Genomic DNA, 24,842 nt, shown 5'->3' with positions numbered 1-24,842 from the left:
TTTCATATACCTGAACACCTGCACAGAACACGAGGCACACAAAATCTAACCAAAAAAACCCACTATCATCTCTAAAAAGACGAAACGAAATGTGATGACTCCAGGTCAGCCAAATACAGATGAGTCTAAGAAAAAAGAAAAAGAGTGCTGTCTATCCATCCAGATACTGTAGTTTTGCTGCGATCTGACGATTTGTTTTCTAGATATGCCCTGGAACTCACCCTGATACAGTGAACCTCGACAGGGCAAATATTTTCTGCATGACTTTCAATTAAACTGCTCATTCCGTGCTCTGACAGCCGATTGGCTGTCCCTCAGGGATTGCGCAAACTGTGAGTGGGTGGGGGGTAGCAGTGGGGAGGGGGAGGGGGAGGGGGTCCAAATCAATTAAGCTTACCCTGAAATCTCCCTTGAAGTCGAAGCTTATTAAAATGGAACTGATTAGCATTAATCAATCATGTCACATGACTCATGCTCGTATTGCACATGCTCTGGCCACTGGTGGTAAGTTTTGGGGGGGATGGGCACTTTTGGTGGTAGAAATCGAAACAGGGGATTGTACTGTTCCCCAACTCAGACCATGTGGGTAGAGGCTCGTCCAGCAAGGAGAGAACTGACCCACCTCGTCTCTGGCCTGTGTTCAATCAACATTTCAACATCAACATCATCCTTAGCCTTAACGTGTATTGAATGGACATTTATCCTTGACTCTGGACTTCCCTAATTTGTCTTTTACTTTGACTTGCAAATAAATGCAAGTGTTACGTTACTTGTTCTTCACAAACAGTGTGACAAGTCACATTTGATGATCAGTGAACAGTGCGTGTGTGTGTGTGTGTGTCTGCGTCTGTGTTTGAAGAAAAACTATAACTTGCATTTGTTTGTGTATCAGTGTAAAGGACAAATGTTGACCTTTTGACCTTTATATTACTTACAATATTTCTATCCTCCCATTCGTCCGTCCGTCCGTCTCTACCCCTCCCCTCCCCTCCCCTCGCCAGGTGTTACTGAGACCCCCCATCAAAGCATTCCCTCTCCCCCAGTCCCTGTGCAGGACCAGTGCCCCGCCCTCCAGCCTGGACCTGTGGCCCCCAGGGGCCCTGGGATGGAAGGTACACCCCAAATCTGCGGGGTTGTGTGCACCACAGGCTGACCAGGCCCCTCCCCGTGCCTGGCACTGAACGCACCCTGCCTTCCCCCAAATCTCACCCCTCCCCTCCCCTCCCTCCACAAACATTTATGCACATTGACCACCTCTAACCCATCAAGTGAGGGATTCAGTCCGCAGCCAATCAGACTGCTGCTCTCAATGCACTTTGCGCTGCCCAATCAGACTGGCTCTGTCACGGACGGCACTTTCCTGCAGCCAATCAGACAGCCCCTTTCATTGTACTTTGCGTATGTCCGGTCTGATGTGGGGTTTTTCTGCACTGACTGGCCGATCTGATCCCAGCATGGTTGTCACGATGAGCTCACACACCTGTTGCTCAGGTCCTACGCTGCCATGGAGACGGTCTTTCGAGGCGTCTCAGCGAGGGGATCTGCTGGCTGCCCAATCAGAATGTGCGGTGCTCTGAAACACCGCCCTCCCTCGCACCTCACCGTAACACTCTCCACCAATCCTCTCCTCCACACTGCCTCACTGCGGCTCACTGTGTCTCCCTGTCTAATAAACTGTGCTAACTGTGCTCTGTCCTGGATGCTTACCTGGGCACCTGCTTCACTCCTGAGACAGAGCTGCAGCACTGTGTGGGGATGTGTAGGGGGATTGGTGTGAGGCCATGTGTTTTTGGTGGAGGCCGTGTGTGTGTGTGTGTAGGTGTGTGCGTGCATGCTGGGCGATGTGTGTGTGTGTGTGTGTGTGTGTGTGTGTGTGTGTGTGCGTGCATGCTGGGCGGTGTGTGTCACCGTGTCGTGTGTGTGTGTGCGTGTGCTGGGCGGTGTGTGTCACCGTGTGTGTGTGTGTGTGCGCGCATGCTGGGCGGTGTGTGTGTGTGTGCTGGGCGGTGTGTGTGTGTGTGTGCGTGTGTGTGCGTGTGTGTGTGTGTGTGTGTGCTGGGCGGTGTGTGTGTGTGTGTGTGTGTGTGCTGGGCGGTGTGTGTGTGCGTGTGTGTGTGTGTGTGTGTGTGTGTGTGTGCTGGGCGGTGTGTGTGTGTGTGTGTGTGTGTGTGCTGGGCGGTGTGTGTGTGTGTGTGTGTGTGTGTGTGTGTGTGTGTGCTGGGCGGTGTGTGTGTGTGTGTGTGTGTGTGTGTGTGTGTGTGTGTGTGTGTGTGTGTGTGTGCTGGGCGGTGTGTGTGTGTGTGTGCTGGGCGGTGTGTGTGTGTGTGTGTGTGTGTGCATGTGTGTGCGTGTGTGTGTGTGTGTGTGTGTGCTGGGCGGTGTGTGTGCGTGCGTGCGTGCGTGCGTGCGTGCGTGCGTGCGTGCGTGCGTGCGTGTGTGTGTGTGTGCTGGGCGGTGTGTGTCACAGTGTCGTGTGTTGTATGTTATCAGTCCCCAGCGTCAGTGGAGCGGTCCTGTTTGCTGCAGGATCCAAACACACTGGATCAGCACCGCAAACGCACACCCAGACGGGCCCCCCAGGTACCACCCCCCCCCCCCCCCCCCCCCCCCAAACAGCCCAATACGCATGCGTCACCGACGCTGAATTATGTGATATTTTAATAATGATGTTCATATGGGTTTCACTTCTGAGTTTATCTCACTGGCCATTTTTAAATGTATTTTATGGCTTCTAGTTTAGCTTGATTCATACATTTTAAAACCTGCACTTTACTCTTGGCTCTTTTCCCATTTTCTTGGTTGAATTTTTAGTGCTTTCGCTTGCAATGAAGATTCGCTGTGCTTTAATTTGAAATTGTATGGTTTCGAATTTTGACATTATACACTAAACCACTGCGCTTGCGTTCCAACCATTAAGCTTGTATTCAAATGTAAAATCTTTCTTAATGTGCAAGTGCATCCAATTTTATGAAATTGGAATGGTTCTCTCTTATTCAAGAAATGTTAAATCCGCTTTTAGTGAATGTGGTAAATGGTAATTCAATCACCAGTAAAGCAGAAATAATGAGAATCATTTTTCCCAATGGCAGAGGCGACAACAATATTCCCAGTTCAGAATGTCAAAGTGACTATAGTAGAGCACTCCACACTTTCCCATTGGTTACTAACGCAAAGGCGTGATCTTTGGTTCCCTTGACGACCTCCCTGCTTAGAAAATTCCCCATGTGTTTTGTGGCCTGTTGTACAGTCGTAGGAAATATGTTTAGTTAGAACTGTGTTAGGATTAATAGGCTTGAGTTATGACGTAACCATAGTATTCCCTTACAGAAAGGACATATACTGCAATATGTTGTAAATTTGTGAATACCATTGACAAATATATTTATCCATATATTTTGAAGTGTTGAAATAGCTTGATTATATTGTTAATTTCTATATATTGAAGCATATGCAATTTCTATGAGTGTTAGTAGTGGTCTTTTTAATACACTGTATCTATATGTATATTTAGAATGAATTAGTTTTAACCTTTTATTTGAATTTTTGTTTCTCAGCTCCAGGATGTTTCAATGAGTAGCTGGTCCAATCGAGTCATGCAGGATGGATTCATAGCAGGAAGTGACATCACAACAGGAAGTTACATCATAGCAGGAAGTGACCTCACTACAGGAAGTGGCAGCAGCTGTGTCAGTGACTCTCACCATAACGTACAGGCCCAAACACGGCGTTGGTCGGTCTCAAGGGACTCCCGCCCTTCTCAGGAGGTCCCTGAAGGCCGGGAACCCTGGGAAGAGCTGGGCCTCCTTGTTACAGAGAGGGAGGTGAGGGTGCTGTCCAGAGCAGAGGCCCAGAATGTCATCAGGGAGAGAGGGGAAGAGGTACAGACTATGACTGTCCCAGTCCAGACCCCGGGTGAGGGCGGAAGTGTCCACAGCGTCCCTGACCTGAGCCGAGCTCCATTGGTCCTGCTCTTTACGGAAGCCGTGTGTGTCAGCGAGGCCTACCGCCTCCTGCTGGCCGTGCTGGAGAAGGACTGCGGGCCGGGCCATCCTGAGCCTGCGGATCCATCAGGGAGGCAGGCCGCCGGTCATGGGGCCGTGGAGCTCCAGACCACCCCCGGGGCCCGGCCGGCCCACAGGCAGCTCGGCCAGCTGAAAGAGGCGGTGAAGCTGGGGATAAGAACGGGACAGAGGACCCTGGAAGTCCCCGTCACAGCGGGGACGGAGGGCGTGGCGGCTGGCCTGACCAGGGACACCCTGCCGAAGCCTGCTGTCTCTGAGCCAGGCCAGGCCGAAGCAGACCAGCCCGGATCAGACCAGGCACAAGCAGGCCAGGTCAGAACAGGCCTGGCTGAAGGCCAGGCCGAAGCAGACCAGGCAGAAGTAGGCCGGTTCAGGAGGTCCCTGGGGGAGGACATCCGGAGCAGTACCTACAGGCGGCTGGGAAGCCTGGAGGAGACCATCCGTGATCTGGAGCACGCCCTGCAGGAGTTCGGGGTCCCCCCCTCCGTGCCCGTTGACCCCCCAGGCTCGACGACCACGCCCTCCCCCAACAAGACCCGGCCACCCGTCCCACCGAAGCCCAAATCCAAGGCCTTCGCCATCCAGCCGACCGCGACCAAGGTTCTGCCGTCGAACAGCCAGGCCTTCCCCTTCTGCTTCTGCTCCACTCTTCCTCCTCTCGAAGCTCGCCCCGCTTCCTCTGATCTCTCCGCTTCCTGCCTCTCCTCTCCCAGCACGCGGGATTAGACTGGGTCTCGCCCCAACGCCATGGCGTAGTTTTCAACCTCCACACGTAACTGTCAGTTGGGTCTCGCCCCAACACCATGACGTAGTTTCAATGCTCCACCCATAACTGTCAGTTGGGTCTCGCCCCAACACCATGACGTAGTTTTCAACCTCCACACGTAACTGTCAGTTGGGTCTCGCCCCAACACCATGACGTAGTTTCTGACCTCCACCCGTAACTGTCAGCCAATCCATAACACATCTTCCCTCAGCGCATTTATAAAAATGTCTATGAGGATAAAAGATTCTAAATGTTATTCATTCTCTCCCGTGCCATTGTGTCACAGTGATGTTTTTTGACAGCCTTTGTACGGCCAGTTCTGAAATGTCCGAAGTTAGTTTGCTAGGCGTCGGCAAACAGTGTCTCTGTTTTCATCTCCAGTTCAGTTTAAAAAAAACAAAAAATAATTACCGTCTGCTATGATGTTTGTCATCTCAGGTCTGGGGACCTTTTCACAGATGAAAGAACAGACGAGGGATGCACAGACTAAAGTAAATAAGAGCTTCGAGACTTCAGCCTCCTTTATTATGGTCAAATAAAGCCTGCAGATGTAGCATGTGTGCTATTGGGAGCACAGCTCACATCTTCTGTGCAAAGGAGCCATTTTGTGCTCTTTAACCCGAGTAGTGGGTAAAGACTGGCTTGCGCAGTGGGGTGTCAGCCATAAACCGACAGTATAAATACAAAATCCAGTCCAGTCTTAAATGTCTTCTGTAGCCTCTGAATGTGTTGACGTTCTGCCCAGTAGGGGGGGGGGGGCATCCATGTAAACCGAGGCTGCTCAACCTTGGACCAGAAGAGCCGCAGGATGTGCTGGTGTCAGTCGCTATGCTGTACTTAATTGATCAGTTAGCGCTGTTGTCAACCTCACCTGGTCTCATTCCAGTGTGGATTTGAAGGTTTGGGGCACCTTTGAAAAGCACCAGCAGACCCCCTGTGTGCTTCCCTGGGGACAAGGGTTGATCCTGTCTGACACAGAGCACCCATCTGACTGTAGAAGCTCTTGAATGAGGCAAAGCCGAGTATCTCAGTGTTCCCATCCGGTTTGTGCGTATCGAGAGCTTGCCGTGCACCACCGTGTCCGAGTAATCGAGTACTGACCTCTTCTGCTTCTGCTCTGGTGCTCTGCTCGCCTGCTGTAACCCCGAATCCTGCTGCTTTGTGTGTAAATACTCTCATTAAATATGTTCTGTCCGCACTTTCCTGTGCTGCTCTCTCATTGGCTGGTAAAAGCCCTCCAGAACTTGAGTTTTCTTTCTCTCTGTGTGTTTGAGTTCTGTTGATTCCCCCATTGTATGTTAAAATTGATAGCCAAATACACTTGATTTGTTTTGCTTTTTTAGTTGTCGTAGACATGTAATACCTCATTAATTACAACTTATGTGATTTTGTGTGACGTGATGGTTTGTGTGATGTGAATGGAAACTTCAATTGACTTCGATTCAGTATCAGGTCAGGGTCCGTTGTAATGGGGATTACTGCAAAACATGCAAAGCCAGCATAAACTAAAAAAAATATATATGTATAATATGTGCACACACACATGCTGACAGATACTGTGCATATGGTCATTTTATGGTCTCTCTAAATTGAGGCTGCCTAACTGTGTTCTTGGAGATCTACCATCCTGTAGGTTTTTCATTTCAACCATAATTTTTAGCACACCTGAATCTAGTTTTATTTTCAGTTCGATGAGATCTCTGGCTGTTGAATAAGGTGTGCTTTGTTAGGGTTGGAGTGAAAACCTACAGGATGGCAGATCTCTAGCTGTTGAATGAGGTGTGCTTTGTTAGGGTTGGAGTGAAAACCTACAGGATGGTAGATCTCTAGCTGTTGAATGAGGTGTGCTTTGTTAGGGTTGGAGTGAAAACCTGCTGGACGATAGATATTCAGGAACAGGGATGGGCGGCCCTTCTCAGTACAGTACATACTACTTGGCTGATTGCTGGATAAAAAACACACTACAGGAAACGCAACATCACCGTAACACCACGGCATTTGTAGAAAGCGACGGCTTTATCCGTGAAAAAGTCAAAATGAGTCATCCCACAACACTGAGCTCTGTCCTCCCACAGAGATCTGTGCCCTTTTAGTATACGATTTATGATTTCCATGTTTCCTCATTCCCGCTGATATTCAAATTAATTCCTGACCGCGCCCCTGGCGATTGGCTGGGAGTCCTGTGGGGGGGGCAGCGTTTGATTGGTCCCAGGGCCTCCCAGTGTGACAGAATTTTAGTATGCGGCTGGCTTCGCGTGGATCTTCTCTCTGTCGGACTCTGTGCTTTTAAACACTCTGCTGTTTGTAAAAAGAAAAAAAGAAAAGAAAAAGAAAACCTTCAAAAATCTGCTCACGCAAAGTTTCTCTGAAGCCGTTTTGGGCCATCATCTTCACTCACGAGACATTAATGCAGCTGCAGTCCCAGTTTTACCTGGCAGAGATAATTTGGTTCATTTGTTCCACAATAATTCAGTTCAGGCGTAGGCCCCTGATGGAAAATATCGCTGAAATGTCATCCTCTTTTTTTTCTTCCTTTCTTTTTTTTTTTTTTAAAAATCTCCACGTCAGTGCAGAGCTGTTTTGCTCCCTTACAGACGAGAAGGTCATTAACACACCACACCTCACCCGTGGGGGGGGGGGCATCGCCCCCTCCCTCATTTATAAAACAGGCTAATTAGCAAGCAGGACTCACGCGGGGAAGCAATCAGAAGCTCCCTCTCCAGCAGGAAACCTGGTGGGGTGGGGTGGGGGGGGGGTCGAGGGGAGGGGTTCACTGAAGTGCTAATGGCAAATACATCAGAAGGCCTTTGCAGGCAGGACCCCCTTCTGTGTCCCCCCCCCCCCCCACCCCCCCCAATTCCACAGTTTCCGATTTGGAAGATAAGCCGCCGGTTGAATTTCCGGGTGTAAGGAAACGGCCTGTTGGCGGGCGGTAATGACTCGAGCGGGTGATTAGGCGGATGAGCTGCGCGCGCGGTTCCTCGCTGGCGGTATCTCCGCTAGGCCGGCGGTGCGTTTGGCTTAATCGCGGCGGGCGGGATCGCGGAGGGAAGGGCGGGCGGGTGTTTGATGCCGCGGTCCAGCTCTGGCGCTTCACTGATGCTTTACGACAGTTCCCATCTTTCCTTTTCCCTGGGCAAACTAAAACAGCTTTTAACTCTGAGGCAGGCTCCGAGTTAGCGTACTTTTAAAAACTGTTTTGGCATGCATTAATAACATTTCCTGCATAATAAAAACTAAATAATTAAAACAGAATAAGATGAAAGTGTTCAGTATCACAGATGAATCAGAGTAAATTGTACAGCATTCTCAGGGCTGATTTAACACTGGAGTGTCCTGCGTGCTCTGGGCGGGGTGGTAAAAAGTGTAACTCTACCCCCCTCTCACACACCCCCCCCCCCCCCCCCATCTCCCTGCAGAGTGGCAGCAGCAGCAGTCCCGCCGTTCCCGCTAAGCCCCTCCACTCCTCCACCGCCGCCTCTCGCCTCAAGCACCTCCAGCAGAGCAGCTCGGAGAAGGGCAAGACGGGCAAGCTGCGAGACGACTTCCTCAAGAACCAGGGCCAGCAGGTGCGTCGCCGCTAGCAACTCCCGCCTTTTTCGCTCTGCTGCAGCCGATTGGCTGAGTATAACTCCGCCCTCTTCCTTTGCAGCAGCCGATAGGCTCAGTATAATTCCACCCTCTGTCCGTCTGCAGCAGCCTATAGGATCACTAATATTTAGTACCGATCTGATTGGAGAGGAAGTTTTTAAAAAATGGACCTACCTTCAATCAACATTTGTCCTTAACACCGAATTTTGAATAAACTTATACATTCAAAGTTGTTACTGTTTTTCAAGCATAGCTTGGTGAGTTCATTTTAGTTAACAATAAGATTACAGTGTTGAGTCAGCTTTTGGTGGAATTTCACCAGGAAACTGAGGTTAACACTTCTTAGGTTAACTAAGGTCACACTCTTTTTAAAGGGAATGAGACTACTATGAGTTGTCCACTCCGCTTTTTTTATTGCTGCTTAGTGTCTTTGGAACGGAGTGTGACACTCACTGCATCATCTTGGGTAAACATGGTTTACAGGCATTATCATGCATGTGGAGAGCCAAAAATTACCGCATGTGCAATTATGATGTGCATGTGTATGTAAATTATGACTCCCTACATGATGCTGTTAATAAAGGCTCTTGACTGAAAGGTCAAGACACTGCCAAGTGCGATTTCTAAGATTTATGGTTCGGAAGGAGTATTATAACGCTGGGGCTTATGGGATCTGTAGGCGGAGACAGAAATGGAAGGCCAAAGGTGAATCTCTGACATCATTGCTCAGAGCAGGAGAGCTGGATTAGTCCCCGCTGCGGTGGATAAGGGGCGTGTGGGTATAGATGATGGACAGGTGCCCGGCCCAATCTGTCTGGCCCAGACATGGCTGGAGGGTGCAGGGACAGGCCTACTTTCTTCTCCTTCGACTACCCTGTGGCCTTCAACTCTCCCTGGCTCTCTCTGAGACGGCCCTCTTTCTGTTTTAATTTTAATTAGTTTCTTTTGTCAACGCGCCTGTGGGAGTATTTATTTTTTTTCCTTTTTAATTTTTTTTTCGGCTTTGGCATTTACTTCTGAAATTTCCTGCCGCCTCATTTGTTGCTGGAGTCGGTGGTGCGGAGACGCTGTCCACCCCTCTGTTGTAGCGGTGCGATCAACACCCAACCAATTAGAGCGGATCAGAGCCTTTATAATCAACGGAACCTGTTGCCAATTTTCCAGCAGGGTGAGCACGCTCAGTGAGCTGGGGGGGTGGGGGGGGTCTGTGAGCGAGGGGGCGGGGGGTAGCGGGGGGGGGGGGTTCGTACGGCGGCAGCCATCAGGCCGTGAGGAGCGCAGACAGAGGCACGGCTTTAGAGAAGCTGCAGAGAGCATCATCACCACCCCCCCTCCCCCCCCCCACAACCCTGCCTAGGGTTGCCAGATTTACAATTTGTCAAAATCCCGGACAACATGCGCAGCCAAAGGCGTAATTACGAATGAGGCTTGTTGCTGTCGGGGTGGGGGGTTGGGTGGTTGGGTGGCGGTGGGGGGTGGGTGGTGGGCGGATGGGGGGGTGTCCAGGGTTCGAGAGCCGCAGCTGCTTCCTGTCAAAGCCGGCTCAGCGCTGTGGGGCTAACTGGCCCCTTCCACTCAGGTTCACAGGTGTCCGGTTCCCCGACCAGACAATAGAATAATAGTAATAATATCCAAATAATTTTATGGAAGAAATATACCGGTAGTTTCTAAACGAATTAGCGTCTCAATCAACCACTGGTCTGTAATACCATTCAAACAGAAATCTGACAACGCTACCTTCTACCCAGCTATAAAACTGGTTAAATGCACCTTCTGCCCAGTTATAAAACACTGGCTAACTGCTTTTTCTACTCAGTTATAAAACACTGGCTAACTGCTTTTTCTACTCAGTTATAAAACACTGGCTAACTGCTTTTTCTACTCAGTTATAAAACACTGGCTAACTGCTTTTTCTACTCAGTTATAAAACACTGGCTAACTGCTTTTTCTTCCCAGTTATAAAACACTGGCTAACTGCTCTTCCTTTCCAGTTATAAAACACTGGCTAACTGCTTTTTGCACTCAGTTATAAAACACTGGGTATCTGCACCCCCCGCCCCCTCCCTGTGTCCATCCTGGTGGCCGGGTGTCGCAGGTTAAGCCCACCTGAAGTGACCCCCCCCCCCCCCCCCCCATATTTTGGTGAACCCCAAGCCTTGGCGCACTTCGGACAATCCATCAGGGGACGGAACAGCTAACCGACGGCGGCATGATTTCTTGTCGATTCTGACCGTCGGCAAACGGGCGACAGCAAACAAATACTGCTCTTTCTCTTCTTCTGGACGGGCTCGATATGTGACTCAGTACGGGAGAGGGAGGGGAGGGGTGCGTGCTGGGACCCTGTGTGGGGGGGGGGGGGGGGACTGCGGAAGGAATCAGTTGTTCAGGCGACGTCAGGCGCCAGAACTCTGGAAGCACATTGTGAGAAAAGTGATTTTATATAGCAGTGACCCCCCACCACCCTGATCCAAAAGCACACAGCCTCATTTCTCATTTTGTCACTTGATAAGAAAAAGCTCCAACTGCTCTGAATGATTACATTGACAAAAAAAAAATTAATACACAGAAATCCTTTCATCAGTTTGAAAGGGGGGGGAGGGAGGGAGGGAGGGAGGGAGAGGGGAATGGGGACACATTTCTCTAGGACACAATCAGGTCCAGATCAGCAGGGAGGGAGCTAACACAGTGCAGGCAGGTGTCACATGACATCACATGAAGTACAGAAATCGCTGTCGGGTGGTGCATCCTGTCAAGGCGTTGCTTTTCAGTGCAAGGACGCTGAATCCTGTAGTCTGTCATTGAGCATGACAACATAGAGAATAGTAGCTCAGTGTGCTTCCAAAGAAATGACTGGTTATCGATGGCGTGTATACAGCTATGTGTGCCATCTGATTACCTACAGGCTAGATAATATCCAACACCATACCAGGCCCAGTCTTGAAGACCTCCAAAGTTTCTGCCTCAACTGCATGACCTGGCAGGCTATTCCACACATTGACTTCTCTCTGTGTGGGGAAAAAAATAATGCTTCCTATGGTTATGATTGATAGGGCATCCCAAATTGGATAGGAAGAAAATAATGGAGGGGGAGGGGGAGGGCGCAGCAGGGTGGTGCCGTGCATGGCACCGTTGCCTGGCAGCATGGAGGTCCTGGGTTCGAAGTGCGCTTTCTGTGTGGAGTCCATGCGCATGTTCTCTTCGTGTCCGTGTGGATTTTCCTTCGGGTACTGTGGGTTTCCTCCAACACAGCCCTGAAAACACGCCGTTTAGGTTATTTGGAGAGTCTAAATTGGGTGAGTGAATTGCGTGAGCCCCTCAATGGATTAGCAATCTGTCCCGGGGTGTTTCTCTGCCTCTCGTTCAGTGCATGCTGGGGTAGGCTCTAGCGCCCCCCGCCACCCTGGCCCGGGAATGAATGGGCTGGATCAGTGGAGTCAAACTGGTTCCATCGATCGCCGAGAATATGGCGGTTTTATTCTCTACTAAGCACTGCCCCGGGTGATTTCGCTATGTAGTGGATAATCAGCCAGGAAAGGAGAGCCAATAAGAGAAATCAGCCGGTGTAGAGCTTGGTGGAAAGGAAAACTCTGCATACACTTGGCCCTTGATGGCAAGTGGGTTAGGAAATGGGTGGATGTGTGGAGAGAATGGGTAAAAAAAAAATAAAAAAAAGAGGTCTAGCTTTAGCAAAGGATGATGAACGCATCGATGAAAAAATGACTTTTTTTTTTTTTTTAGTTGAAACATGTCCAGGTGAAAAGTTTGGGAGTGTTCCACCTCGAATAGCCTTCCGCCCAGGTGCTTGGTCTCCTCAGTTCACCTGAGACCTGGGTGAGGTGAGAGCTCTCTACCTGGGCCTGAGGTTAAGGAAGATACAGCATGTGGAGAAGGTCCAGAGCTGCTGCCCTGGGACCTCCTTGAACCATGACGTTAGACTCACACTGTACATTTCCCACTCAGTTCCCCTCATGGCATTTTAAACATTATTAAATTATTTACTCGGGCCGGTGGAAAGATATGAAAACCCTTCTCTTTTTTTGACAGGTTGCATGACATGCCCATAAAAGATTTTTCTGGAACTTTTTACAGGAAAGAAAAGCTTGACCTGGTCATGTTCATTGCATTGCTTGTGTCTGAGGGGAGATAAAGTAAGAACAGTAAAAATGCTTCCTGCAGCATTGTTATTCCGTTCAGCCTCACACTATCAAACAGCAATGCTGAGAGAGAGGGCGAGAGAGAGAGAGAGAGAGAGAGAGAGAGAGAGAGAGAGAGCACGAGTGCACACTGGGCAATCAAGAAGGGTACTATCCTGATATACACCAGAAATTCTGCAGTCCTGAAGGACTATGGGTTTCCCATCCCCAGTGTAGAGCAGTGTTGCCCCTGTCAATTTTGCACTCAAAAAGCAGACCACTGGCATTATGGCACTAGCATTACAGCACTAGCGTTGCAGTTGTGTAGCACTCAGGACCAGACCCAGCAAATTGATGCATTGCTCCAGCGTTCTACAGATGTGACACATTCAAGGGTAGCCACTCTCAGCGTCACAGTCTGCTGTCCATAACCTTGGCCTGGATTCAGTCAACATTTGTCCTTCAGTTTGACTTAAAATTCTGCACAGGTTTAACTGCATTTTGTGCACAGACACGGTTTGGCAAGTTCGTTTTTGAACTCACCAAAAGGCGTATCTGACAAAATAATCTAACACGTGTAATTGTGAGTCAAAATTATTAAGAACAAATGTTGAATTGAGGTTTTTTTTTTTCTTTTTTTTTTGACAGTCTCTAAAATGCTTAACAGGCACTGAAACAGAGAGCAGACAGGAGCGTATATTACAGGATGCGGGGGGTAGACAAAACAAACACAAACAAAATACAAAATAACAATTCAAAACCACGTCCAACAAATAAAATGAGTAGTTTTATATTTCATATGAATTTTAGGATCTGAGAAAATAATTTTAAATTAAGCACACGCAAATCTCAACGTGAAATATGTTCCCTGAGGTTCCAGTGAGGCACGTCCAGCCTGCCGGAACAGAACCAGGCCGATTGTGAATCCAAGTTATTAAATGTTGAATTGAGGCTTTTCGTCGGCATTCTCAGAAAGTGCTTCACGGGCACTGAAAGAGGCTGGACTCAGAATGCCTCCAAACGGCCCGAAGTGGTCGCATTACGTCCATAAACAAGGATAAAATAGCAATCCAATACCGCTTCCAACAATGAAAAAAATAATGTACTCTGGAGCAATAAAGGAGACTACAGAAGATAAATAAGGATCTGACAAAAAAAAAAAGAGAAGCTCATACAGAGCTTCCTGTGTGGCTCATTTTTGGGCCAGCCTGATTGGGCCAGGCACCTGTCCATCATCCATACCCACGCCCCCCCTTACCCACCGCAGCTCACGAAAGAGTATCTCGTCTGTGGCCCTCTCTCTCCAGTTCACGCCGGCACGTCCGTCTTTTATTTCCACCCATAAATTGACCGAAATTTATGGGTCTGTTTTCATTTCAGTATTTCTTCTCTTCCTTTATCTTTTGTAAAAAAAAAAAAAATTTTTTTAAAGAATAGTAATAAAATTTCATCAGATGATGAATGAAAGCTATTAGCACCCACGGCTATTGAATGTAACTGCCGTTAGGAGATCTAATCCCATAGCGGCAGCGCAACGCAGAGGTAGCCGTTTCGCTGCTATCGGGCTACAGCGCTAACGACTTTGTCTTAATGGGGCCTGTGTGCGGGGACAGCGATAGCGGGGGCCATTGTTGTCCCGACGGAGACCTCGAAAGCCGTGATGTCACAGCCGTCCGACCGGCTGCCGGATGGAGTTGTTAGTGCCCATGGCAACTGGAGAAAAAGGGCAGGAGAGTCACACTCCTGGAGCGGGCCGGCGTACCACGCTGCCCTCCGATTGGCTGAGAGAAAATCCCCAGGAAGCTGAAACGCAGAGGCAACAAGCTATTTACAGCAACTGCCTCACAACAGCAGTAGTGTGTTATAGGGAAGTTTTTATTTGGCAGTTTCTTTTTTTTTTTTGAAAGAATTGCGCAGTTTTTCCCCCAATGATGTGCTTTTATAATACTTAAAGTAATGTACTTTAATAATAATTTGTTATTATTAGCACACCTGTGTGGCTCCCACTGTTGGAATGTATGTAGGAGGTGGTCGATGTAGTAAGACCTAAGATTTTGATTTTAAGCCTCAAGTAATTTGGGACGCCGGGCAGTGGTGCTGGCCCCCCCCGCGCCAACAACCCCCCGCAAGTTCTCCCAACAAATACATGCACCCCAGCACTCAGTCATTGTGTGATCTGGGCGACTCGTTTCCAAACATGGGCTGAAAGCAGAAAGCCAAACCCATTTCACAGCCATAAACAGTGTAAACATGGCTGCCGCCGCTAAAGGTCACCTGTGACTCTTAGGTCCCTGTAGTGTGTTAAACAGCCCCATTGAAACCAAAACATTTTTAAAAAAGCATAATATGCTCATGACCTGTCAGGCACGCTAAATTTTAAATGCTGTTAATATGTTTATGAATTTACATACTATTAATACGTTTACAATCCAGTTATAGCAATGAAAAAAAAAAAAAAAAACGCAGAAACAGTTTTGCTTTTGATGCTGTTGCTAGGCAACAGGACACCTTGACCGAGGTGGTTCTTCAAATACTCCAAATGCTCCAGTTTTGTTGAACAAGCATCCATTTGTTCTGATTACAAAATAAATGCATTTGTCCAATGACGTGTCCGAATGTGCAAATGTGTGGCTTTGTTCTAGTGCAAACTGTTAATCAGGCTTATCGTTCCCCTCAAAGCTAAATGAGCACCATGGTTGGACGCTCGGACACACAGACAAGCTGGATTAAACGTCAGATCCCCTTTTCTCAAAAACAGGAGCATCACTGTTCACCTGAGCTGTGTCGAGGCACTGAAACATACCTGTCACCACTATAAACCAGACTGTAAACCTGGGGGGGGTTTCGCAAAGCAGGATGACTGAGCTAGCTGGATAACTGCGCTGAGTAAAACCCTGTATCACAAAGCAGGATTACTGAGTTAGCTGGATAACTGCGCTGAGTAAAACCCTGTATCACAGAGCAGGATGACTGAGCTAGCTGGATAACTGCGCTGAGTAGAACCCGGAACGCTACGAAATCCGAAACATGGACTGCAGTAAAAAGAGCTGCTCTGGGTTTTACTCAGCACAGTTATCCAGGGAACTCAGTAATCCTCCCCCCCCCCCCCGCCCCGCAGTGAGTCAGTGTTTGTGTTTGCGTTAGACACACAGCCTTATGGGTAAACTCCGGTTCGGCGCCCTGCGCCCTTTTCTGCCCCCGACCTGCTGTGCGTCGTCCCCGGGGTTGTTTCCCCCGGCGGGGGGGATGGCGACGTGCCATAACAGCGCCCCCCGCTGGTCGTCCAGCAGCATGACGGAGGAGAGCATGCGATGGCGTCCATTTCAACCGCCTGCATTTTAACAGCGGACCGCCTGTCCGCGAAAATGCGAAGGGGAATCGTCAACAATACCGCACTGCCCAGCGCGGTACTGTTGGGCTCGGAGCCTCAACCGCCATTATCATGTGTTTAAAAAAACTGCTGTTTTTTTAATCTGTGTGTAAAAGCAAAAATGAACTTGTGTCTAACATCATGCATGTGGATTCTTACCTGAATAACGGATACCTGTGTCTGTTCTTTTTTTTTTTTGTCGTTTATTTTGTTTTGTTTCTCTCTTTGTTGTCACCCCCCCCCCCCCCCCCCCCAATCACCCCGTCACTTGCCTGCCTGCCTGCCTGCCTGTGTCTACACACCTCCGCACCACGGCGTCGTCGCGGCAACCCGACACGCTGCACCCATGACCCCCACCCCCGTGACCCCCGTGTCTCTCAGCAGTGAACGGTTTGTCTCCTCCCAGCACCAACAAACTACAGAACTGTCCCCGCCCCCCCCATCACCGGCCCTGTGGACTGGCCTGGCCTCACCTGCCTAATCACCACCCCCACCTTCCTCGTCAGCCCCCACCCCTTGGTTAACACTGCTAAAAAAAAAAAAAAAAAAGCCAGTTTTTCTGGGTTGTGGGAGGAGATTCACGGCCAACACCATCCTCAACGCCGCCCCACGGCCTACCCGGACTGTAGGACTATTACTCTCTTTTCTGTTCCTTCTCTGAAAGCCTTTCTTCTCCCTTCTTCTTCTCACTCTTCATCCTCCTCCTCCTCCTCCTCTCCTGCCCGGGGGCACTGTGTACCTGCAGGCTCTCAGCAGCGGTGTCAGGGCCGTGGAGCCCCTCCTCTCCAGCGCTCGGACCGTCAGCTTCTCGGGCCGGCTGCCCTCCTCCTCCACCCTACCATCCTCCTCCTCCTCCTCCTCCGTCGGCGTCTTCGGCGCGGGCCTGAAGCGGTACCCCCAGGAGGGGGCGCTGTCGTCGCTGTCGGCCTCCACCGGGCCGGCCAAGGCCCTGCTGGCCAGCCTGTCCGCGTCCAGCCTGGGGGCCGAGGCTCTGCTCCTGTCCTCCACGCTCCGCCACCACCGGCTCCTCCGGGAGCAGCGCGCCTCCTCCTCTGCCTCCTCCCCCCTGCCCAACGGCCGGCCCTCCGCCATCACCACCTCCTCGTCGCCGACCTCCACCTCCTCCTCCTCCTCCTCTTCCGCCTCCTCCACGCCCCCCTCGCCCTCCCCGCTGGCCTCCCTCACCCTCTCCTCGCTGGGCCTCAAGTCGGCCACGCGGAGCCTCCAGGACTCCGGCCTCCAGGGCCTCCAGGAGCCCAGAGGCAGGCCCCTCCCCAAGCCTGTGCCCCCGGGGAGCTCTGAATGAGCACAGAGAGACACGATCATGCTGCAACCACGAGAGAAAGCACATAGAACTGCCCCCAAACACGCACAAGAATACCCCTATGACCCTATGTGTCCCTGTTGCACACACAGGAATGTCCCTATAACACACACAGGAATGTCCCTATAACACACACAGAAATGTCCCTATAACACACACAAGAGTGTCTCTATAACACACAGAAATGTCCCTATAACACACACGAGTGTCTCTATAACACACAGAAATGTCCCTATAACACACACAAGAGTGTCTCTATAACACACACAGAAATGTCCCTATAACACACACTGAATGTACCTATAACACACACATGGATGTCCCTATAACTCACACGGGAATATCCCTATATATCACACACCGTACTACTCACCCAATCACACAGGCCAGGACAGAAGTGCAGTAAATTTGGATAAGGGGGTGGGGGGGGGGGGGCAGGGGCAGAGTCTCTCCAAATGAGCTTACTTTATAGTGTTTTATAAAAAAAGTACAGGGTGTTGCTAGGATTTAATGTCGTATTGAGGTTTCTGTGCAAGCATTTCACTCACTAAAGCACCAAGCACCTTTCAGCAGAGAAATACAAGACAAAGAGCGAGATGTTCTCCTGAAGAGACGCCGTCGTCCCGTCCGCAGACGTCCCCCAGCGCCGCACTGTGCTCTGAGACTCTTAAACCGAGTGGGTCACCCACAGGCAGAGCAGGACGGGTGGGACCCCCACGGATCTTCCACAGGCTCCGTGTGGGTCCCACCTGTCCGGAACAGTCTGCTGTGCTCACCTGTTTACCCTGGCGTGTACAGTCTCCTTCAGCCATTGCTGACTGGTTCTCCATCTGCACCAGTACAGGTGAGCTGTTTTATCCACCTACCTATTACAGGTGAGCTGTTACACCCACTCACCTATCACAGGTGAGTTGTTTTACCCTCCTACCTATTACAGCTGAGCTGTTTATACCCACCTACCTATTACAGGTGAGTTCTTACTGTAGACTCACCTGGTACTGAGCGAGATTCGTTCCGAACCGTGAAGGCCCCACAGCCAGATCTTACATTATTTACCGAGTTTCAGACAATTTTGTGGTCAACCATTTTTAATTTGTCGGACACATTATGAAACAACGAAAGAGTTGCAATAATCCAAAGGGGATTGTATTTTCACCCTTTCACTTTCAGATTTTTCTATTTTCCCCACCACCAGAACCTGAATCAATTTTTAATAGGTAGTTTGATTCTCCAAAAAAAGAAAAGAAAGAATATTCGCAATTTGTTTTGCCAGTTGCACAGTTTGGAAGAGACTGGAATGGTGCTGCTTTGGTCTAAATCCGTGGACTGTCCATAACCCCTTTTTTCCATCCTAACGTCCCTCAATCACGCGGTGTCCGATTCGGTGTGCGCTGGGTGGGGTGTGACAGGTGACAGGTGTCACTCTCACTCTGTGACCCTGTGTTCAGTTGTCATAACAACAGATGGTTCAGTAGAGGAGAGGATGCACGGCGGCCATTTTGTGGCCTCTTGCTGTATGTGTCTCTGACCACAGTGGGTTTACACTGTGTGTGCAGAAGGGCTCTGCTTTTTCAAAATGGAGGTACGCTTTTGGTTTCCTTAGAAACGTTCGCACGCACACGCTTGTTTGTCAAAGACAATTTGTATGGGTGGTGTTGGTTGTAGAATTGTTATCTTGTAGGTAATTTCTTCTGAAACATCTGAGAAGGCTCTAAGGCCCGGATTCAGTCAACGTCTCTGCTTATCTCTGGCCCCGAAATTGAACGCGAGTGTTTGTGTTCATTTTCGTGCTCTCAGACAGTTTCGCAAATTCAAAATGCAATTACCGCTAACTGAGTAAACGAATACCCAGGTTTTGTTTATTTAAAAAAAATAAAGTTTAGCATTGAATTAAGGATTGAATTGAATGTTAAGTTGCTTGAATCTAGACTGAAAAGCATTAAATAGATTTAGTTGTACAAATAGTATTTCAAAAATACCAAAAAAATTTAGTCTACGTTGCTTTTCCACATGAGAGCCTCTTTCACTTACTAGTAATAATTTCAATAGACCGTCTATCAGTATAGATACAACGTTGCGAATTAGCCGCTAGTGCTGTCGGGTAAAGGTGCAATTTTTAGAAAAAGAACACGCCTGCTTGTTTATGTATTTACCAATATGGGAGACGCATCCCACAGTCCTTTTCCAATACCCTGCGAGGGGTGCAGAGAAATAACCAGAGGTGGGAATGAAATGGCAGCTCCTCAGTGTCTTTTATTTATTTCGTTATTTATTTATTTATTTTTTTAGAGAATGGGCCTCCACACCTCCATTACGTTTCTGGTTCTCGCAGTCGGTGGGAAAATAGTTTTTTGGGTTTTTTTTTTTTTTTTAAACAGTCATGTGCATGTCATTGTACGCAATAATCTAAATTCTCGCATAAACTGATGACTCCCAATATTCAGGGCACTGGTGCGCATGTAAATGATGTAGCCAGTGCCTTTATACCAAATACAAAAAAGCTTTCAGCACTTTCCAGTAATGCAGGAGAGTGAGAGTTTATGACAGGTGGGCAACTAGGACCGTGTCCGTTTCTGGTTTTCTGGGCAAACTTCGGGGATTAATTTCTTAATTTAGCTCAAACGTTGACATTCTGGCTGTTCTTGTGCCCCGATACAAAATGTTTTATCGTGATCGAATGTACGAGTGAGCCACTGTTGTTGTATACAGCCAAAAGCTCTTGTAGCCAGAGCGACTGTTGGAAACAAAAACCTGCGTTCGCACCGACTCTCGTGTGCCAGAATCTCCCACCCCTGATTGACGACAGTGTTTCTTGCGTGGGATTTGTCGCATCGCGGGAGCAGCCGATATTTCGCTTGCCTTTTAATTTTTACCACGCCTCGCAAAATGCCGTCGAGTTCTTCTTTCACTCTCCGCTCTCCGCTCTGTCGTCGGAAACAGATTGCGGTTGCTGGTCACACGCCCAGCGAGCTTTTTCAGTTACGCACAAAAGCGAGCTCGGGGTATTGATTTGGTGTGCCGTCAAAGCAAAGCACGATGGTTTAATGCAAGAGACGGTGACAGGAGAGGAGCCTTCTGGGTCGGATTTTATCGTTGCGTGGGCGTTCGCCGATGGTTCCTGCGTACACTTAGGACGGAATTCTCTCGAGCACATGACCCCCGGATCTGTTTGAGTGGGCCGGCAGCGGAGCGAACGTGCCGACGGCTGCTTTTGGCGGCCTCCGTTTGACGATGAGCAAGTCTCATCTCGCTCGTTTGACGCGTTCCCCGATCCGACGATCGCCTGGTCAGTACGGACGCGTGACGTGGACGTATCCCGGGTTCCACCACCGGGTGTGACTGACAGAACGAGTGACGTGTTGAAGCTGGGCGTCGTGACTCTCCGTCTGTTCGACGATGATCTGTTCATCTCGTCTGACACGTCGCTTTCTCTCCCTGAGTCCCAACATGGCTGCCGCGCGTCGCTTTGAGTGGGCGTGTGCTCGCGTGGGAAGCGTGGATGGACTTGACGTCTGTAACTTGTGTGTGCGTGCGTGCATGTGCACTGGGACCGTAGAATAAATAGCAAGGAAAAAAATACAGCTTTGTGGTCCACCTCTAATAGCTGTTTAATGAAGCACAGGGTGCATGATGGGAATGTTCTTCCCATTGGAACAAGCAGAAAGCGTTTGGTTCCAAGCCCTGCTGCCCACGCACATCATAGGCATCACAGTGTAGTAACGGGACTGGACCCTGGCTTGTGTTGGAGTGTAATTGTGAGGTGTGGAGGCATGCGAGAAACACAGTGTGTTGAGGCTTGGGTATTTTATCACGAACTGTGGAGTTCTGGTTAACACCCCATGAGTCAGGGGTGTCCAGTCTTACTAAAGATCTGTTGTGGGGGGGGAAGACTTTTCATTGTTTTTAAACTTTCACGGTTCAAATTTCCTCTGCTCTCTCCTTAATGGGGAAAACAATGAATACCCCGTGTATGTGGTTTCCGGCACTAATTCAGTCTTAATGCAGTGGCACAATTAAGGGTTGGGATAAGACGAATACCAGGAGCAGTTCAGACTTTTAAGGGTCGAGTTTGTCGAACAACGGAATAGCAGGGAAGAATAGTGTTGGAATTCCCCTGCTATTGAACGGAGATTTCATACAAAGAGTTTTAACTAAAAAAAACAACGTAAATAAAGTATGCATATATATATAAATATAAATATATCTTTAGTCAGATGTTTGTGTATGAAATGAATATAAATTGTGAAGAAAAGTGTGTTAAATAGAATAATATATAATGTAAAATTACATCCGCATCTATTTGATTTTTTATATGATTAAGCCTTTTTGTACATAATTTTTTTTTATTCTTTGGGGAAAAAAAGATATGCCACGTTAGGAAATAACTTTGCTCACCAGAAAGACGTTTTTATATTGGGTTTCAGATGTATGTGTACATATATAAAGATTTTAACTTGATTTCTCTGTCTTGGGTTTTTTTTTTTTTTTTTTCTTTCCCCAAGAAGGTTTTGGTTCTGAGTTTCAGCTGTTTAAGTTGATCAGATGTATTTTTTTATTTATTTTTTTATTTCTGTCTCTGTATCGGGTCACTGGTGATCAACACTCTCCCCCAGCCTGGTTTTGTCCTTCTGGAGTTTGATTTTGCCGTTGCCATAGTTACTGCCGCTTCTGCGGAGTCTTAAGGGCATGGCCTGGCAGAGGAGGCGTGGCCAGCGCCTCTCCAGCCAATCAGAAAGCTTGTGTGTGCATTCACGTTTGTCCGGGATGCCAGCTCCTTGTCTTTCTCAGAAGCCCCTGACATGCACTCTGAGACCCCTTCTGTATTGAGCTGTGTCTCTCACATGTTAAGGAGATCCCTCCGAAACTTTGAACAGATCCAGAAATTCTTATCCGTGTCCTGTTAAAGTCTTGCACATTTAAAAAAAAAAAAAAAACTGAATGTTCAGTTCCATGTGTTAGATGAAGCAGTACAGTGTGGTATATCCATAGTCTCTGTAATCTCTGGTAAGACATATCGGGCTATTGCCACCGGAAGCTGGAAGCGTTCTTTGCCCACCAGGGCCTTTTTAAAGTACTTGTACTGTACGTGCCGATTTTCTTCAAAGAATCGTGTTTATAAATAATTCGGGGAGCAACGTTTATTCTTCTCTCTCGAACGTCACATGCCCGTCTATTGTACGGAAATATATTCAACGAATGAAGCACTGGAACAGGGAAGGGAATGCGAGTTTTGAAGGGAGTTTTTGGAGTTTGAGCTGTGGTATAACGGGACAAAAATGCCAACAACAACAACAACGGTCTTCGTGTGGTATTTCCTGCTAATGTGAATGTGTCCTTATAGATGAGTAAACCGTAGACACAACCTACGGTCAATTTATGTTAATCTGCGTCAAGACACTGGATTTCCACGACTGAAACACTACTGTTCACTACTGTTCACAATCCTCAGCCAACATTAAAATTCTGCAAGCTGCTCATTATTTCCCACAGTCACATGGTTTTGTCATTTGACAGCAGTTTCCTGTTGTTTCCCTAAAAGAAGCTGGCATCCCCAATGCTTTTCATGTTTGCTCATTTCTTTCAGTAAAAATAAATGCTTTTATCACCCAGAACAGTATGTAGTAACCTATATCCTGCCCACTCCCCCCCCCCCCCCAAAATCTGATTGTATGAGAATTAGACCCATATTTCTGTTAGGCTCCCCCCCTGCTGGTCAAAAGATGGTATTAAGGGGTTTTAGCAGGTGTCCCCAAAACCTTAATATCATCAGTACAGACGATCGATTTTTCACACCCTTTCTGTGGCATTGCCATCAAAATGGACGGTAGAGTATGATTTCAAGCATTTCGTTTTTATTTTCTTTTTTGAAATTGTATTTTATATGCACACAATTGTTTTTCATAGTTTCTGTTGTTCGTTTTAATCTTTTGACATGATTGTGTGGATGTTCCAGCTCATGGCATCAAAAAAAAAAAAAAAAAAACCCAATGTGTAAATAGACTTGAGTCGATCTTAAGAGAGGGAGTCTGCAAAATATTATGTCAAGGATCTGTTTTATTGAAAAGACGGGAAGAAATGCATGTATAATCTCAAAGAATCGCACGGTGCAGTTGGAAGATGTTGTCTATGTTTTCTAAAAAATAAAGATTTTAAAAGAAAAGAAGAAATAAATGGGGGACCTCTTGCAAAAAAAGGTTAAGTACTGTAGAGAATACTTTCTATTTATTATTCTACCATATGTCTGTAGTTCAGGCACCTTGGGTATACTGTGCTCTGTTATACCAGCGTTTCCCAACCAGTGTGCCGGCAGGCGAGGTCAGGTGTGCCATGTGAAAAATCCTTTAAAAAAAATTTTAATGTTCAAATGAATTTAAAAAAAAAAACAAACAAAAAAAAAACTTAAATGAACAAATCCCATTCATAAAAGCCAAAAAAATTGTCATTAAAGTGCATATAGCTTAATTAAAACCCCAAAAGAGCATTTAGGCCTACGTGCGTGCCTGTGTGTGGAGGGTGTTTATTTTTTATGCTCTTGAGAGTTTGTGTGCCATGAGATTCTGTGAATTTGGAAAGTGTGCCGCGGAAGGAGAAAGGTTGGGAAACGCTGTGCTGTAGGAATGAAAGGAGGGATGGGTGCAAGATTGAGCAGATGAGAGAGAGAGAGGCTATCGCAAAACTAACAAACGACAGTGTTCCCTCCGTAAGTGCAGCTGCCATTTGTAGAGTAGTGTGATTCATGAACAACTAAAAAAACACAAAATACTCCTGAATAAACACTGAAGTATTTATAAAGTATGAATACTAAAGTCCTAATTAATCGGTGTGGATGCCATGACGTTCTGTGAGAATTGTTGGTTTTTGTGTGTGAGGAAAAACTGAACACAGAGACTGCTTTTTTTGTACATATTTGCCGTGTTTGTGTGACTTAAATAAAGTGCAGCTCTCTCGTACGGTCCTTTGTGGGTTCTTGACTGAAACGTTTTCTCCGGGGGGGGGGGGGGGGGGGAGCAGAACCAAGACCTGCCCCCCCCCCCCCCCCCCCCCCCCCCCCCCCCCCCACCCCCCCCCCCCAAGACCTGCCCACTAACACAGACCCCCCCCCCCATCACTCTACCTCCTGCTTTAGGTAACACTGAGCAAAGTGTCCAGGTAATGTGGTGCTCTCTGAACACTGGTCATATTCAGGTTATGAGTTCCGGACCCAGACTTTTTGCAAACCCACCTTTAAATCGAGCGTGCCAAATGCCTTTCAGTTTGTAACCATGATGAATTTTGAGTGTTTTCACTGAAAAAGGGACCTTGTTATTTGGTATGTCTGATGTAAGATTTTACACGGAATATAAATAAAACAGATTTTCCGCATTTCAAAATCACACTGACCTGCACAATGAAACCCACAGGGTTTGGATGGAAAGACATCAGACGCTAAGTTGATACCGTACCTTCGGTGCGTTTAATATATGATCATGCTCACCACTTTCACGGGTTTGTTTTATTAGCAGAGATGCCTCCTTTACAAAGAAATGAAAAAAAGCAGATCACTCCACTCTTTTTTTTTTTTACTGATGAATTGAGCTACGTCATGTAGTAATTGCGTTTTGTGAATTTTTGATAAAACTGGTGCCCAGACGCGAAC

At 48.0% G+C, this 24,842-nt stretch overlaps 1 protein-coding gene across 6 annotated transcripts in view; it reads left to right on the top strand.

The window, feature by feature from the left end:
• Nucleotides 1–21,100, top strand: part of LOC118216765 (SRC kinase signaling inhibitor 1-like) — a 144,765-nt gene extending 123,665 nt beyond the window's left edge. For all 6 annotated transcript variants that reach the window (XM_035398224.1, XM_035398226.1, XM_035398225.1 and 3 more), the window contains 4 exons: nucleotides 2,491–2,580; nucleotides 3,555–4,622; nucleotides 8,208–8,357; nucleotides 16,628–21,100. In XM_035398224.1, coding sequence (XP_035254115.1) covers nucleotides 2,491–2,580; nucleotides 3,555–4,622; nucleotides 8,208–8,357; nucleotides 16,628–17,188 — 1,869 coding nt within the window. In that variant the 3' untranslated portion in view covers nucleotides 17,189–21,100. The remainder of the gene's footprint in view (nucleotides 1–2,490; nucleotides 2,581–3,554; nucleotides 4,623–8,207; nucleotides 8,358–16,627) is intronic.
• Nucleotides 21,101–24,842: the final 3,742 nt, after the last annotated feature.

Source organism: Anguilla anguilla, chromosome 17, assembly GCF_013347855.1.
Source record: "Anguilla anguilla isolate fAngAng1 chromosome 17, fAngAng1.pri, whole genome shotgun sequence".
Lineage (NCBI taxonomy): Eukaryota > Metazoa > Chordata > Actinopteri > Anguilliformes > Anguillidae > Anguilla > Anguilla anguilla.
This window is presented reverse-complemented; position numbering and strand designations above follow the sequence as displayed.